The sequence below is a fragment of the Megascapheus bottae genome, unplaced genomic scaffold (assembly GCF_031878675.1).
Source record: "Megascapheus bottae isolate mThoBot1 unplaced genomic scaffold, mThoBot2.hap1 HAP1_SCAFFOLD_132, whole genome shotgun sequence".
In the NCBI taxonomy this organism is placed as follows: Eukaryota; Metazoa; Chordata; class Mammalia; order Rodentia; family Geomyidae; genus Megascapheus; species Megascapheus bottae.
In genome coordinates, this window is record NW_028327855.1 from 62779 (window position 1) to 80444 (window position 17666).

Sequence of the window (17666 nt, forward strand, 5' to 3'; positions counted from 1 at the left end):
TAAAAGGTGGATCCAAGGAACAATTACAATGGCATACTTCATTTTTTTTTGCCCGTACTGGGACTTGAGCTCAGGGCCTGAGCGCTGTCATTGGGCTTTGTCAAGGCTAGAGCTCTACTATTTGAGCCACAGCACCACTTCTGGATTTTCCTATGTATGTGGCAACAAGGAATCAAACCTGGGTCTTTGTGCATGCTAGGCAAGCACTCTACCACTAGGTCAAACTCCTGGTCCCCCTTTTTCCTTATAGGCCAAAAGTCACTTTGTAAATTGTCCAATTTTTTATCATCAAGTTCTTTGAATAGGTTCATTAGAGTATGCCACAGAATTGGATTCCATAATGAGGTTCAATTTAATGTGTTCTGATACAATAGGAATGTCATGGGATCACTTACAGGGGAGAAGAAGTGATAAGCTCACTAAGACAAGAGACTAGATTTAGGAAAATAAGGTATGGATATAGAAATGGCAATGAGCAGATGAAGAACTTTGTTGGAAAAGGAAAGTCACAGTGGACAATTATGAGAAAATATCAATTCACTTTCTAGAACAGCATCTTTTTTAAGAAATATAATAAATCACTCTCTCAGAAATGATGCTTAAAGTTGCGAGAGCTATTATTAATGGAGAGTCTGATCTGAAACACAATCCTAAAGGTGCATGGTCACAAGGCCTTTCCTCCCTGGTCTTGTCAGAGAAAGTGACACAGTAGGAACCACCTTGCCATTAGAGAAGTGAAAACCATCTAAGGAAATATTGTTCATTCTGAAAGTTTTAGATGCAGTGCAAATTTGATAAAGAAGTAAACTTCACTTCAAAGAATGCCCGATCTGGGCAAGTAGGGAAAAAAGGCATCTTTAATGAATGTTGCAAATAGTAGATTAAGTCACAAAAGAGGAAAACTGATTGCCAAATAAGAGAAGAAATAGTTCTTGAAAACACTTGCTGTTGAGGTGAAAACAATTGGAATGAGCTGCTGATAGGTTACTTAAATGAGGCAGATAAGAATAGGGTGATTGTGGTTCTTAATGTACAGTTATTTCTTTTTTCTTTTTTCCCCTTCTGGTTAATCTCATGTAGTTACTGTATCTGGCTTTGCTACCTAGTATTTTATATATACATTTATTTGTATATTTGGGAGGGGTGCGTGGTGAGAAATGGGACAAACATGAGAAGGGTTATCAATGTGCAAGAAGTAATGTACCCATCACCTGACAAGTGTAACTATAATCCCCTATACATTACCCTGACAATAAAATAAAAATAAAAATAAAAATAAAAGAATATGCACTTTGAATTTGCTCTTTTTTATTATTTTTTTTTACATTTTATTTTTAGCCTTTATGTGTTGGTTCACTTGTATCAAATAAATTAATCACAGAAATGTTTGCATGTCTTCCTCTCAGATGATATTCAGTATATATTCAATTGATGAAAATCTGGGTCATTAAAGTAATTCCTGAAGGGAGAAATAAAAGTATTTTGCTCAGGGTTACTTTGAACACTTGAGGATAAACTTTTGTTATGTCTAATTTAAGAATAGACTTCTTTCTTTTACTATCATTTATCTGACTTCAGTAGATGACTGGTGAAAAATATGGTTTTCTCAGCAGGCCATGACTCTCAGTCTATTGCAGCAGAAGAGCAAGAGAGTTGTGAGGGCAGGGAACATAAACAGCCTTTGGTATGTTCATCATTTACATTCTATCTTCTCCTACAAGTGTATTTTATTTATTCAATATTATAACCAAAGGAATTTATTTACCTCACAGACTACTCTAAACAATCAATAGTTCAAAATAACAAGTGCTCTATAATTATTTTACTAAGTATGAATATTGAGACATTATTGCATCTGAAGGAGATGACTAACAAGGAAGGGTTTATAATATTACAACAGAAACAAATTTTTTTTTGCCAGTCCTGGGCTTGAGCTCAGGGCCTGAGCACTGTCCTTGGACTTTCTCAAGGCTAGAGCTCTACCACTTTATCCTCAGCACCACTTCTGGCCTTTTTTCTATGTATGTGGTACCGAGGAATCGAACCCCGGTCTTTGTGCATGCTAGGCAAGCACTCTACCACTAGGACAAACTCCCGGCCCAGAATTTTTTATTTTAATGAATGGAATCAGAAAATATAACTAAAAATTTATAGATGGATTTAATGATAACTTAGCATATGGTGATATTGGGTAATCTGCCGTGGTTATACACATATGAATGACGTAGAGATTACCAAGTTGAAGAAAACCATTAGCCAATGCATCCTACAGGAACTTAGGGCTTGGTTTTTTTTATAGCACATTAAAAATTGTTATGTGTTAGACACTGAATCCATTTCCTTTTCTGAATAATTACCTTTGGAGAGATAGACAGGAAACAAACAGGATGAATATTTACATGAGAGAGAAGGAATCTGTCAGCAAAGAATTTTCATCTCTAGAATCCCTTCCAGTGAAGATGTTAAAAAGGATTTCATTTTCTTGCTTGCGGAAATGGAAGCCATTAGGAAGAAAATTCTATTCAGACAATGGGTTCCCTAATATGACATTGTATCAGACAAATGAATATCTAGGATACATTATCCAGGGAGACAGAGCAGAGAATGCCTAGGTTCATCATTTTATCCTTACAGTCATAGATTGAGCAGTTGATAGTGAGATACTCATTATCCTGGCATCTACATTGTTACAATGAATAAGAAAGGAATGATGGCAGAAAGACAAGACACATTTTTCACATTTAAGAAATAGCTTCTTACCAGATACAGAGGCTGGGAATTGGAAGGTCCAGGTTCAAAGCCAACCCCCACAACAGTCTGGGAGACTCCTGGTCAACAATAAGTAGCCAAAAAGGAGGCAGGCAGTGTACCTCATGGGGTAGAGTCCCCGAGTGGTCTAGAAAGCTGAACAAGAGTAAGAGGGGCCCTCAGTGTAAAGGTTGGAACCAGCTGAATCTGAAATCCAAAGAAACAAAAACTGTCCTATTGCTTTCATTCTTAAAACTTATTATAACTTTTCCTCCTAGGGAAAAGTTGTATATTGTGATAAAACTTTCAGTATTTAAATGTAATGTAAAGAACAAAATTTCCATTGAGCTCTCTGTGATTTACTGCTTTCTTCTCACTGAAAGCTTTTCCTTAATATATAGGTTCTGTACTTCTGTCTTTGTGTATCTAGGACAATACTCTTCTTTTTTCTTTTGATGTTAATTCTGAGTTGTGATCTCAGGGCCCCTGCCCTGAGGGTATTTTTTTTTTGCTCCAGACTAGAGTCTCCCACTTGAGCCAGGCTCTATTTCTGGATTTTTAGTGGTTCATTGGAGAAAGAGTCTCACAGACTTTGCTGCTTAAGCTATTTCAAACTGCGATTCTTTTACCTCAGCCTCCTGAGTAGTTAGGATTACAGTTGTGAGCCATTAGAGCCCAGCCGACATTACCTTTTCTTTTGCTTAATTCAGTATTAGGATCTCTGTTATACAAATATCATCTTTTGAGATGTAAGCTATTCTTCTCCTGGAAAGTGTTTTTATATTTAATTCTATCCCAGTGAAAATAGTAGTACTTTTAAAATTATGTATTTGATACCCTATCCTCCAAAGCTCATGGGATATGCACGATTGCTGTCTATGTTCTTGAGTTAGTTGCTTGCTGAAATACTCCCACCAGCCATAGTTCTGTGCATCTGCTGGGTTTTTCTATAGTCACACGCTTGAATGACATGATCAATGACCTGACGACAACCACAGCAGCAACAACAGTTGTTTCACATGCAAATTAGAAAGAAATAGCCACTGCAAATAACAGGGTCCTTTTTAATGAATGGTAGCATTTACCCTTAATATTGAAAAAGTAATTAAATCATAGCTAGTATTCATACTTAAAATAGTATCTTTTTATCTTTATCTTATATATTTGATTCTTGATTTTTCCTCTAACCTTACATGAAATGAGTTCATTTCAGAAGGATCTTTAGTGCAAATATAAAAAGATGAATAATTACCATATTTGTATATTCGATATATGGCATTAGAAGTATTTTCAGAAACACATACACATTTTGAAATACTGTTACTTACTTTATAGACCACAGACCAAATCAATGGAACAGGTGGCACTAATGTCTTCTCTAAGTCGTCTGAATCAGTCCCAGAAGAGTCTGCATTGCCTCATTATGAGCATTTCTCCATGCAAAGTAAACAACACAGAATGGAAGGTGAAGGTAGGGCCACTGAATACCTGTAAGGTCCTTTTTTAACCAGTCCTGGGACTTGAACCCCAGCTTGGGTACTGTCTCTGAGCTTCTTTTGCTCAAGGCTAGGACGCTACTACTTGAGCCCCAGCCCCATTACTCTTTTTCTGAGATGAGACCATTATGGAACTTCCTGCCTTGACTGGCCTTTAACCCAAATCCTCAGAACTCAGATAGCTTAGAATACAGTTGTTGTGAGTCACCGGCACCTGGCTTCTAAGGTCTTTTAGATTACTTACACTAGCACTGCTTATCACTGTTATACAATACCAATGTGTTATTATTGCATTAGTGTCACAAATATGCCTCAGGTTAAAGTAGAATGAGGGCTACACACTTTGCCATAGAGAGATGATTCCCACTGCATCGCTCTCAGTGGAAAATCCCTCCTCTGTCTTTTTACTGTTCTTCTCCTCTATGCTCTCCCATTCTCACGGAGGGTCACACCTACAATACTACAGGAACTTTAGGTACCTTTCACTTTCACCCCAACTTAGGAGACCCTAGTCAGCTGTGTAAATGCTAATCCCATATTTAGTGCCTACCAGATCTTTTCAAGCCTTGGTTCAAAAGCCAGCTACTGTTTCTCATTGCTACAGATTTCTCATGTACCTTCCCATGTCCATACAGGGGTATTCTTGCAGTAGAGCATTTAGTGTTCTTTTGATTTTTTAGGTGTTACTGATGCCTGATGAACTACACATGATATGAAATTTACAGTTTATTTTTTCACTATTGTATTCCATATATGTTTATTCATGGCCACTAAAGGAGCGAATAAACATCACTCACAAAATCTCTTCATGTTCCTTTATGTGACTTTATTGGGAGCTTTCCAAAAGCCAGGCAGGGTGACATGTATTTGTTTTGTTTTGTTGTTTGGCCAGTCCTGGGCTTGAGCTCAGGGCCTGAGCACTGTCCTTGGACTTTCTCAAGGCTAGAGCTCTACCACTTGAGCCTCAGCACCACTTCCAGCTTTTTTCTATGTATGTGGTACCGAGGAATTGAACCTGGGTCTTCATGCATGCAAGGCAAACACTCTACCACTAGGCCAAACTCCTGGCCCCGGCAACATGTATTTGTAATCCCAGTGCATCTCTGGCTAAGACTGGATTTAAAGTTTCAGACCAGCTGGAACTACATAGGGAGGCCCTGTGTCAAAACAAGTGGGGAGGAGGTGAGTGGCAGAAAGGAAAGATAAAAGTAAGGAAATTTCCAAAAGTTATGTAAATTCTCATTGCCATTAGCTATTAACATCAACATTACTGGTTTCCTTTTCTCTGTTTTTACAAGTACACTGAAATGTGACATTGGTTGTGAGTTTTAGCATTTTAGCTGGTCCCTGCCCTGCTGCATATCCAAGTCCTTTCACTGCATCACAGACGCATGCTGATGGTTGCTATCCTGCCAGGGCCAATTCTATTTGTGTATCATCTCTGGTGAATTGTCTTTCCACAGCTCATCCTAAAGAGTTCAGATCACCGTTACTCTAACAGCTTTCATTTTCGAGAGGATACATTTTTGGCTTTATTTTTTAAGCTCTTAATATGATCACTGTGTGTGTGTGTGTGTGTGTGTGTGTGTGTGTGTGTGTGTACACGTGTGTATGCACATGTGCAGAAAGTCTGGAAGTCTGAGGCTCAAATGCTTGGCATTTTGCTTTTGGTTGGTTCTGTACCACTCGAGTCTAGGCTCAACCCTCTGGGGGTTTGCTAACTAACTGAAGATAAGGGCCTCCTGTATTTATTTACTTGCCCACCCTGATCCTGTGAGCCTCCTGAGTATCTAGGATTATAGGGTTGAGCTACAGCATCCAGATCTATCAGCGTATGATTTCTTTCTTTTATTAAGTTCTCCCAAGTGCAGAATAAAATGTATCAGTTGGGACTACTGAGAAAACTACAGAGTAATCACGGTGGTTAATACGTGATTAGTTATGCTCATCAACCTTCTGTATGATTTCTGTAATGTACAACTTGATTTCTTGAGCCCTATTTTTGGAAGCAAGTCACTTTCAGATAAAGTTGGTTCTTTCTGTCTTGGTTTCATAAATTGTTAAGATATTTCAGGACAAGATTTATTGAGGGTTAATTCTGCCCTGTTGAAGCAAGGCCTTTCTGATGTCCTCTGTTCTATAAAGACATCAGTTCCTGGCAGTGTGTGAACAATAGGTAGTTTCCTGTCATGTCTTCATGTGTTTTATTCCTCAATGTCAGGCCCCTTTCTGAACACACGTGATCCACTGCTCTGCTACATATGCAAGGGGGTCCTGTGTAGCTCTCCTGAATTCCCCTTGTTCCTCTCTGAACTCTCCAGTGCGCTGTCACGTGACACTCATCCTCCTCGCTTCCATCAGCCTGTTTTCCTCACCCTTGGATCTTGGGAACCTGGAGGATGCACCACCTAGCTCTCTTCTTTCTGTGCCTCGGTCTGTACCCCTCTCACAGAAGGGCCTGGGCACTGGGAATATTTTCTTCACTGTCTCTCAAGGACACCCCTCTGCAATAGTTTAGCAGTGCATTCACTGACTCCATTCTCTCAAATATGTTGTCTTCAAAGTGCTTTAGTGTGGTTTGCTTGAATATTTTTGGATTGGCTTCAGGCAGAAGCATAGCTCAACACAGTTTACTCCATCTTAGGTAAAAACAGACTGCCATGAAGCATCAATAACTATTGTAGATTGGATAAATATCAGCTCATAGTCTCTCTTCCTGTCTCCTTTTTAGTGTTTAATTATCAGGGTAGCTATTTTCTTCTGGAAAGTACTCCTGTGCCTAATAAATTCCTAGAACAAGGAGAAAATGCATCTAGTTAATCGACAGTGGTCATTTTTCTGCCTTTCCACTGCCCTAGGCTCTAAGCTAACCCAGAACAGGGATGTAACCTGCAGAGCTTTGTACAGTGGTTTCATATGGGGTAGAGTGTCCAGAGTGAGAATGAGAGATTATGGGTACATCTGGTCCTTTATGTGCCCAAAGAATTTTTTCTGTTTTCTTTCAGGTCAGCTATTTCAGACCCAGGATGCAATTCACTCATATAAAATATCTTCACAACTTAAAAAAAGACAGCGTAAAACACATATAAGAATATGTTTGGAAAATGTATTGAAATGCCAGGAAAAGGAGCGAGCAGAAAGCAAAGTATTATCACAGTTACAGTGTGAAGAAGAACAGGAAAGAGAATTTTGTCATTGGAGGTATGTATCTAGTTGTGTGGAAACATTTTAGCTCCATTTAAATACATACAGAAAAGAACTTTTGCTGTGACTGACTTCCCTCTCACTTTCTTCAGAGTTTTGTTTTGTGGTGCTTGAGATTTTTTGATGAGTTATTTACCATTGATACATGAAGTAATTAAAGGAATATTTTTATTGCCAGTCCTGGGGCTTGAATTCAGAGCCTGGACACTGTCCTTGGGCTTTTTCCTCAAGGCTACCCTCTACCTCTCAAGCGACAGTACCACTTCTGGCTTTTCTATGTATATGGCACTGAGGAATCAAACCCAGGTGTTCATGCATGCTAGGCAAGCACTCTACCACTAGGCCAAACTCCCTGCTCCAGGAATATTTCCTGAACCTCAATTTTAATGATGTAAACAAAGTAGAACAGACATCTCAGTATATTGCGAAAACTTTTTTTTCCAGTCCTGTAGCTTGAATTCGGCCTGGACATTGTCACTGAACTTTCTCAAGGCTAGCACTCAGCACCACTTCCAACATTTTTTCTGTGCATTTGGAACTGTGAAATCAAACCCAAGATTTCTTCCATGCTAGGCCACTTCCATACTCTACCTCTAGGCCACACTCACAGGCTGCAAACTCTTTTTGAACCTTAATTTTTTTAATTAAAACTGATGCTGATGAAGAATATTCTTCATATAAGTAATTTTATATATTTCTAATTATTTACTTTCAATAAATGTTATGTGTAGCAAATATGTCTACCTGTGTAAAATATGAGTAGATAAAGACTTTGATCAATATTTCAAAAATACTCATAGAATGTTTCTATTCTTTCACAATTCCTTACAATAAACAATTGTCATTTCTACTCAGTAAAATGTTTTTAAAAATTATATATTTATTTTTCTACAGCTGGTTCTGGGGATTAAATCCAGTGTTCAACTGTGTTAGATTCTTCTGTTTCTCTGAGGCTGACAGGAGCAGTCACTTATTCTCACTCAACAACAATGAAAGAAAAAGTTGATTAGAAAGTAGTTCTTTGGGGTGGGCGGGAGTGTGACTTAGTGGTAGAGTACTTGTCTAGCATGCAGGAAGCCCTAGGTTTGATTCCTCGGTGCCATATATATAGAAAAACCAGAAGTGGTGCTGTCGCTTGAGAGGTAAAGGGCTAGCCTTGAGGAAAAAGCCCAAGGACAGTGCCCAGGCCCTGAGTTCAAGCCCCAGGACTGGCAAAAAAAAGAATTCTTTAATTATTTTATCTACTATCCCTATTATATATGCATATCTAAAAATTAATCTATGCTAGAAAAGTTACTGTTTTATTTTAGTAACTATTGTATTATTTAAGTTTATCATTTAAGTTCTTCCTAGTATTCATACTGATATTAATCAGTGACACTGTTACATAAAGGAAACATGGAAGTGTGGTTGCAGATATTAGAAAACTTAGCTTGGCTTGGGGTTCTGGTACTGGGTAGATACATGTTGTGTGAAAATATCTTAAGGGGCTACCTTACACTGCAAGTCATTCTTTGAATCATTGGAAAGATTGTATAAAGATAAAACTTTTTTGTAGAAAATGTATGCACATTTGTGCACATTAACTTTCAAACTTATTAGCTACATTGTGTTACCTAGTTTAGTTGAGAGAACAGTAGGATTATATAAAAATGACTTTTATCTCTTATGAAAAATATTAGAGTTTCATTTTCATATTTTATGCTAGTAAAAGTAGCTTCCTAAGTAACAGAATTATCTTTAATTGTTCCTTTTCTACTGTGGTAGCTTTTGGAAGAGATTTAAGTGACATACTACATAAGGCTAGAAAGGAAGGGATCATAAAAGTTTTATTGTGGTAACATGTGAAGAGATATCGGCCAATGAGCTTTACATTTTCTAACAAAAGAAATTTTACAACTGTATTCATGTCTTAAGACTAGATGACAAGAAGACAAATGCACATTGCTCATCTGAACAAAACAAGGAAAGACAAGATAATAAAGAAGGCAATCAGCAACCTTGTGCATGTGATATGGAATTAGAGACTTTACGAAATGCCTTGATTCAGATAAATAAATCTGCTACAGACATCCAATTGCTATGTTTATTTCATTTATTTCATTGCCAATATTATTTTTTGTATCCCTTTGATTTAGTGTATTCAGCAGGCATCTGCACAAGGAACTGCATAATTAGGCAATGTCATCACTGCAAAACCATCAGAAGGATGCACTTCCTCACACTTAACACACCTGCTTCATCAGTAGACTTGCTATCCTGTGGGTCCACCTTTGTATGCCTGGCCTGTGTTTGACCAAAGCTCTGTATGTGATTTGTTATTGTTTCACTTAGGCAGGACACAGTGTGTCTCCTTCTAGAAATAATGATATTTAAAACAAATAATTGGGACTAATTCTTAACATCTTACATATGTTTAGTATATATTATCCCTTCCTTCTTTCCTTCCTTCTTTCCTTCTTTCTTTTTTTCTTTCTTTTTCATAATCTGCTCCCCTCTCCTTACTTTCCCTCCTTTCTTTTTTCTTCTTCTTCCCTTCCTTTTCCCTTCTTTTTTTTTTCACTACTTCTGGCTTTCTTCTATGTATGTGGTACCGAGGAATCGAACCTAGGTCTTTGTGGATGCTAGGCAACCACTCTACCACTAGGCCAAACTCCTGGCCCCTCCCCTCTTTTTTTGAGCAACTGAAATTGAATTTAGAGTTCGAATTTGTTGGACAAGTACTCCACTGCTTCAGTCACATTACCAATCCTTTCTTTTGTTTTTTGCGTGATGTCCTGAGGCTTGAACTCAAAGCCTATTCACTGTCCCTGATCTTTTTGCTCAAATCTAGCTCTTTATCACTGAGCCACAGCTCCATCTCTGGTGAGGTGTGTGTGTGTGTGTGTGTGTGTGTGTGTGTGTGTGTGTGTGTGTGTGTAAATTGGAGAGAAATATCTCACAGACTTCTATGCTATGGCTGGCTTTGAACTATAATCTTCAGGTCTCATCTACATGAATTGCTAAGATTGCAGGACGATCCACCAGTGCCTAGCTGCCAGTCCTTTATGTGATTTAGTTGCTTTTCTCTTGGTATCCATTTTGCACAGAGATGGCCACAGACTATGGTCCTTCTTATCCTTGCCTATCATGTACTGGGATCTCGAGTACATTCCAACATGCCTGGCTTGCTGGGTGATAAGGGAGACTCATCACATTCCCTCCTACACCTCCTTCCAAAGTCTACCTCTTACATACCTAGTGTGAGCTCCTGTGGCAGACCCTCGTGTTCTATGTTCTTTCTTTCTTTTTCATTTTATTATCAGGGTGATGTATAGAGAGGTTGTGGTTAGATTTGTAAGGTAGTGAGTACATTACCTCTTGAACATTTTCCCTCTTCCCATGTTTTTCTCCCACTTCCCATACCTCCACCACATCCCAAGTTGTAAAGTTCATTTGCAACGTATTTTCTTGTGAATATTCCTTTTACACTGCTTCATCCTTTGGCCTTTGTCTCAGCATCTTGCTTTTCCCCTTTCCTTCCCTGATTCAAATAAATAAATAAATATATGTATAATACATCAGGTACCAAAGTCAGATACAGCAACAACAGGTGATAAACAATAAGGGAAAAAAGAAAAAAAATAGAACAATAAAAATAAAAAAGCAGAGTAAAGAAACAGCTTCACATAATACATTAAAGGCATCAACCACAAGGACATATCTCTTTTTTCCATATCCTGGAGTTCATTTCACTTAGACTTATATTTCCCTCCTTCAGTGTATATGTTCTAAAGGAAGGAGTAGAAGGCATATTGATTTTAATCACTGGAATAAATATTAATATAGGTATTTTAATGTTAAAGCTTTGAAAGTATAATTACACTAGTCAAATATTTTGTAAGGTGATTATGTTTCACAGTAGAATCTCATCTCTGATCGTATTAAAGAATTATTTTTGATTGTTGTCAACATTTTGTCATAGGAGAAATTAAAAGTCTATGTAAAGTATATTGGATAAAGGACCTTAAATTGCCAGATGCGCAGGTTAATACTTGTAATTTCTGTCAGTCAGGAGGCAGAGATGAATAAATCACAGCCTGGTAAAAATCAGGAAGCCCCAATCCCAGGAAATAACTGGGGCCTGGTGAAGCTTTCCTTTAATGTAAGCAACACAGGAAATATCAGTAGGAATATTATGGCCCCAGCCGTGCTCCCCCCCCAAAAAAAAAAACAAAATAGGTTAAAAGTAGAGATGTGGCTCAAATGGTTGAGCAATTACCTAGCAATCAAGAGGCTTTGAATTTGAGCCACATTACAAGCAACAAAATGGTGAATTAAAATAAGCATTGTTTCAAATTTAAGATCTGCTCCTCCCAGTTATAGTATGACACCAAAAAATTAAGAAAATGTATTTCTAGCTTTCAGAAGAACAAAAAGAAATCAAGAGGGAACTTTCCAAACTAGCAAAAGACAGAAGACTAGAAACTGAAATCTCATCAAATTGTCTTTGCCTGCCCAAGGAGATACAAATGGAGCAACAAAAACTGAATTCTGAGGTATTCCCTTTAGTCATTTCCAAATATTGTATGATTGTGCAGATGGACACATTTTAAGAACCAGCTCTGTGTGTTATGGAATTGCATGTGTGTATGCAATTGTTGGTCTCATCACATGAGGTATAGTGCAACAATGACAGGATGACATTCCCAGTGGCCTCAGCCAAACAAGAGGTTTTTGGGGGGAAGGGGGAGGGGGAGAGCCATCCAGGGTTCCCTTGCCCAGCAAGTCACAGGCTATGTTCAAAATACCGCTATTGCCAAAATCCAAAGACAGCCAGGCACAAGTGGCTCATGGCTGAAATCTTAGCTACTCAGAAAACTGAGATTTGAGGATCGTTGAGAATCGTAGTTTAACGTCAGCCTGACAGAAAAGTCCCCATTAGACTCATGTCTAATTAATGACTCAAAACTAGAAATGGAGTTGTGGCTCAAAGTGTAGAGAGCAAAAGAGCTCAGAGACAGTGCTCAGGCCCCAAGTTCAAAGCTCAAAAAAAAGTCCAAAGAGAAAAGAGAAATTTGTAAATATTTTCCAAGAAGAAAATGGGTATTTTATCTTTTGTATCAAAACTCTTGAAATCAACCACTTGTATTCTAAGTTTTGATGTGTGGATGTGGACGTTAATTTCTTCCTTCACTTGTAGATAAGAGAACAGGGAGCTGGGATGAAAACCTACTGTAAAAGTCATTTCCTTCCTTTGAGAAGAGCCAGCCTCTACCTCACATAACCTCCTATTTCAGTCAGAGAGCTTTTGGGAAGTGATGTGTCACAACAAACCCTCAAGCTGAGTCCCTTCCACAAAACCTCATTCTCATCCCCGACTCCATATTCATTTGGTTCAGTATTTCAAGATAACTTGTAAAGAAATGATTTATGAATTTCCCTGGAATTGCAAATATATCACATTAATTTTTCTCTCATTTTACACCTAGAATAAAATGCCTGAAATGTTAAGCATACGTAAAATCTATAAGTAGTTGATAAAATATCTACATTATGCTATTGGATTTCTTTTTAAAAGAATATTTATGTTAGCTGGGCTCAGTGGCTCACACCTGTAATCCTACTCAGGAGGCTGAGATCTGAGGATCGCAGTTTAAACTCAGCCTGGGAACTAAAGACCATGAGACTATTATCTCCAATTAACCACCAGAAAACCGGATATAGCACTGTGGTTCAAGGGGTAGGGCAGTAGTCTTGAGCTGAAGAGCTCAGGGACAGAGCCCACGTCCAGAGGTAGAAGAGTAGCCTTGAGCCAAAGAGCTCAGGGACAACACCCAGGCCTAGAGTTCAAGTCCCACAACTGACAAAAAAACATACTTTTACTGAACAGTTGTCATTATTAAGGAATTGTTACTAATGGAATTATTTATTCTCAAAAAATTGACATACCAAGGTTTTTAAGCAATAACTCTTAAGCAATTATATATCAAAACCACATAAGGTAGTATAGGGTACCTATACTGTAACTGTACTAAGGTAGCTTTTTAAATAAATGCGCATGGTTTTCTCACAGTGGTAAATAGAGAGCTTGTTTCCTTTACTAGATATTACCATATCATCTCACCTACAGAAAGAACTGCCAAAAAAAAAAGGACTGCCTCTCCATTTTCTGCTAGGTCCCATTTTACTTTGCACCTTGCATCTGAGTGCTTGCTAAAGTTGCCCGTCATGAGCCCTGTCTTAGAATGAATTGCTTTGAGGGGAATCTTGACTTTAGAGTAGAGTTCAGCATTTCAGGTGCATGGCTTTCCCCTGCCTCTGATTGTCAGCTCCATTACTTGCCGTCCAATGGAGAAGTGCCATTGTGCTTTCTGCTGCATGATCATGACCCCCTGAATAGTACTGAGACCAAGACATCTATCTCTTGCTTCCGGTGCCTAAAACCACTGCTGCCTATGGCACCTGTAGATACTTGCTTTAGCCATGGGGATTGATTCTGAAACCTTGTCCTCTCCACTTTCTGTCACTGTTACTGCTGTGAAGAAGGATTGGTCTCCTGAAGACTTCTCCCACCCACATGCCACTTCCTAAAGGATGGCATGTTATCAGAATATAAAATGTGATCATATGCAAATGCAGACAGTTCTCTGTGCTACTGGCCCTTTCTGGATGTTTCCTAGCTTAACATTTCCAAAGCCAGTGAATTCTATACTGTTCTGATTTTCATGGCACCAATGGAGAATTGAAGACACAGGCATTACCTTGCATGATAACACATACTAATTAGCTGAGGAGGGTGGTTCAGAGGCAGGCACTGTGCAAACTATGAACATGCTACCACTCACACTCTGAGATGCAGAGCCCATTTATTACAGAATAACATGCTATTCCATCCCAAGCGTAGCCTAGTTCTGCATATTTGTATATGTGAAAGTTTCATATTCTATACTGCCGGGGCCTCCCGGCAGCAAATTGGGGTTCCTGAAATAAGGGGCAGGGACTGGAAAAATTAGAAGAGAGACAAACACATCGGGTCCAGGAGGTCTGCAGCCCAAGCAAAAACTGCCGCCTCGTTTATTCTTAACACAAAGTTTTTATCCCCTCCCGAGACCAGGGCCCTCCCAGGTGTTACATCCAGATCGTTAATCAGGGAGCTGTTGAGGGTTACATTCATATGGTAAATCTCAGATCAATTGAACAGGAGAAGGCCAAAAAACAATAAGACAATCAAGCAATTATCTGATGCAAATCAAAGTACAGTTTGTTTCCACTCTTGCTCCCGACATATCCCCCGTCTTTATTTTAAAAGAAACACAAGTGCAATTTCTATTCTTTTCACTATCTCTAATATCTCATTATCCTGTCTCACTTTCCAAAAATGACTGGTCCCTTCATCTAAAGGGGATAGATGGGCGGAGATTCGGCTTCTGTGACTTCTTCAAGCTGACTCAGGGGCGTTGTCTCTGTGCTTGGCCAGGGACCTTAAAAAGCCTAGCCTGTTTATTAGGGATTGCAAGGATTAGATATCAGGAATAATAATTTACTCCAAACTAGAGATCATATTTGACATTTAACAACTGCACAAACCATCTTTGGCTACAATAGTGTAGTTACATAGCACCCATTTGCAAAAGCCTTTTCTTGATTGTCTGGGGAACTAAATTTCTGCAACCTTAACAATGCTTCAGTTGTCAGATCTAAACAGATTAATAGAGACACAAGTCTCAGATCCACAAACTTTTCCTGAATTTGTGGCTGGTGTCAAAAATAAATAGATAAATAAATAAATAAAAATTTTGCTCAATTAGGGCTTTAAACTATCCACTATCACAGAAGATTGACAAGTTCCTGCCCAGTTATGAAAGGCACGGGCATTAGTAAGGCATGCTTACAAACTATTCTATGACCTCCCGGCTCTGATTAATTTGATCGGCCAAGCACAAGTGACTAAGATCTGACACCATCTCTGCCATCCAAGCAGAGGCTTTCTGCGTCGTGTCCCAGGAGAGTTTCTCCATACAGGGATAAATGTCCCATTGGCAATTCACTTGCTTAGTTGCTGGACTTGAACTCAGGGCCTGGGCACTGTCCCTCAGCTCTCCAGCTCAAGGCTAGCACCCTGCCACTGTGAGTCCTGAGCTTGGTGCTTGAGTGCTGTCCCCCAGCTGTTCAGCTCAGAGCTAGCACTCTGCAGCTTCAAGCTCCAAAGCAACTCTGCCTTAATAGCACTCTGCTGCCAGATTAGACACCACAATCTCACAGGGACTTTGCTTTGCCCGGGGTTGGCTCAAAACTGCAGTTTTCAGATCAGTGAGTCCTACAGACGGCCAAGTATCTCCAATAGAGCAACAAGGTGGTAGACACAGAAATAGTCTCTAAGCATGAGCTTACCTAGAACCTGGAAAAGGCCAAAGTTACATCTGAATAAGGATTGCTGTTCTTCTCCAATGGGCTAGCTGGAAGTTACAAGAGCAAGCTGAAATAGCAATTAAGCAATTACTTTGGTAGTCCTGATTTTCCTTTTCTCTCTGTCTTTAAACATATAAGACAACTTCACTTTCAAATATTGTTTAGAAACCCATTTTCAATGTTCTTAATAACTTTTACTGATACTGGCTTAAACAATTAACACCTTAGCCTTTATTTGCAATTGAAAAACCTTTAAGGGCACAAAGAGCTCCTGCCCTCAGGCCCCCTAGGGCCCAAGGCACTCCTCTTGCCTTTTAGAAAAAAGGGGCTCTTATGCAGTTTAGATTACTGTCTAAAACTCCAACGACAGTTTAAACTCAAATAACAGTTTTTCCCTAATGCAAGAACTATAGACATCAGTGCACCAAAAGTCCAAGTCTGGACTTAGTTTTCTTCCCTTTTTTTTTTTTTTTTTTTTTTTTAACATTCCTTTAAAATACTAATCACATTATCCACATTTTACCATCAGATTTCTAGTGTCAGTTTGCAAGAAAGGACAGGCAAAGTTTCTGACGTTAATGAACAATTTTACATTTAAATCTCTAATACATGTTTCCAAACTTTAACTTAAAGTAATAAATCCCAAATTCCCTAACACCTCTGAGCTGAACAGGATACAATGTTTACAATGTAAACAGCTGTATGCCCTGCAATAAAATGCAGATTTCAGGATCTAGAAAAATATTTACCAGTTTTTCTTTAAGACAACACAATAATTCTTTGAGACATTGTAAAACATCCAAACCTAATATTTTTCTTGAAGTTTTAAGCTTAGATTTACCCAATTGTCTTTGTGTTTAAGTATAAATTTATCCTTTTTTTTTTTCCAGCATGCTGACAATTTAACCTTGAACATGTTCACTCACTCATTCACACACATTCATACTCAAAGATCATAAAGCGCGCAAAATTAATATCGGCCGTTCAATTTCCGGAAGTTTGTGTCAAGAGAGTTTTGCCAATTTTACTCTTACAGGTGAGAACCAGGTTCGAAACAAAACTTTTTGCAAGGCAGCTTAGCTGGAATTTATTTTTCCAGGGCTTGTTACAACTGCAGACATGGGGGAGCGGCCATGCTAGGCCCAGAAATGTTCAAATAAATAACAAGGATGTGTGCTTGAGTACGCACAGAAAAACCATAAGGACCCACACTTAGAAATGGTACCAATTTTAAAGACAAAAACTGGACAAAGAAAAATATGTAACATGAACAAGACAGAGAAGCGGAGACTTTTAAATAATCAGACATTGACATATAACAAGAAAATTGGACTCAATCAGATACATTTAACAGCTAATTTTAGATTTAGACATGTCTTGCTGGTGGGACTCTCTGGTATGCCTTGATATTGACAAGAAACTCAGAAGGGGAAGGGGGGTCAAGGCGTCCCTTGACCACCCAGGCCTCTATTTTAGGCCCACAGTGCACCCCTTTTTTTAAAAAAAAATAAAATAAAATAAAATGGAATAAAAAAAATAAAACAAAACACAGACATACAGGGGGTCGGCCGACTTCTACTTACCTCTGGAGGCCTTTGCTTTTCACCTGGGCATCTTTTACAAAAAAGGTTATTAAGAAGAGGGATGGTAAAGACAAAATAATGTCACATATTAAATTGTGTAGAGTCAATGAATATGTTAAAAGGTCCCTACATAATAGTAAAAGGAGGAGAAACACAGCTCATAGGAATGTGTGGAACAAGTGGATCAGTAGCAGTCCCAATAGACATGCACGAATAACTCAGGTCCTTTCCACGTCGCAGGATG

At 38.7% G+C, this 17666-nt stretch overlaps 1 protein-coding gene across 1 annotated transcript in view; it reads left to right on the top strand.

The window, feature by feature from the left end:
• Window positions 1-17666, top strand: part of LOC150039013 (uncharacterized) — a 100481-nt gene that overhangs the window by 200 nt on the left and 82615 nt on the right. Inside the window, exons 2-3 of the mRNA XM_090328061.1 lie at window positions 1614-1684; window positions 11849-11986. Of these exons, the coding sequence (XP_090184187.1) occupies window positions 11960-11986 (27 nt within the window). The 5' untranslated portion in view covers window positions 1614-1684; window positions 11849-11959. The remainder of the gene's footprint in view (window positions 1-1613; window positions 1685-11848; window positions 11987-17666) is intronic.